Genomic DNA, 267 nt, shown 5'->3' on the forward strand with positions numbered 1-267 from the left:
CAGTGACTGATCTTGCCTTCAATCTCCATCAACAGCTATACCAGTACGAGTGTCCTTGGCCCAGCGCGCAAGCCGAAATAATCTGTATCAGTGCGTACAAGACTGCAGGTGACAAACTCCAGTGTGTGGTGAGGGCTTCCCAGACCATTATGAATTTACTTTCTCTGGCACATGAACAGTCTGTTCCTGCTGCAGACGACTTCATGCCAGTTCTTGTATATGTCCTTATAAAAGTAAGTATACATTAGAAAATAAATAAGAAAGTTC

The 267-nt window shown here is 43.4% G+C and overlaps 1 protein-coding gene across 3 annotated transcripts in view; it reads left to right on the plus strand.

Moving 5' to 3' along the window:
- Window positions 1–267, plus strand: part of LOC119591272 (GTPase-activating protein and VPS9 domain-containing protein 1-like) — a 17,000-nt gene that overhangs the window by 16,166 nt on the left and 567 nt on the right. For all 3 annotated transcript variants that reach the window (XM_037939992.1, XM_037939989.1, XM_037939991.1), the window contains exon 20: window positions 36–233. In XM_037939992.1, the coding sequence (XP_037795920.1) occupies window positions 36–233 (198 nt within the window). The remainder of the gene's footprint in view (window positions 1–35; window positions 234–267) is intronic.

Source organism: Penaeus monodon, chromosome 28 (assembly GCF_015228065.2).
Source record: "Penaeus monodon isolate SGIC_2016 chromosome 28, NSTDA_Pmon_1, whole genome shotgun sequence".
Classification (NCBI taxonomy): domain Eukaryota; kingdom Metazoa; phylum Arthropoda; class Malacostraca; order Decapoda; family Penaeidae; genus Penaeus; species Penaeus monodon.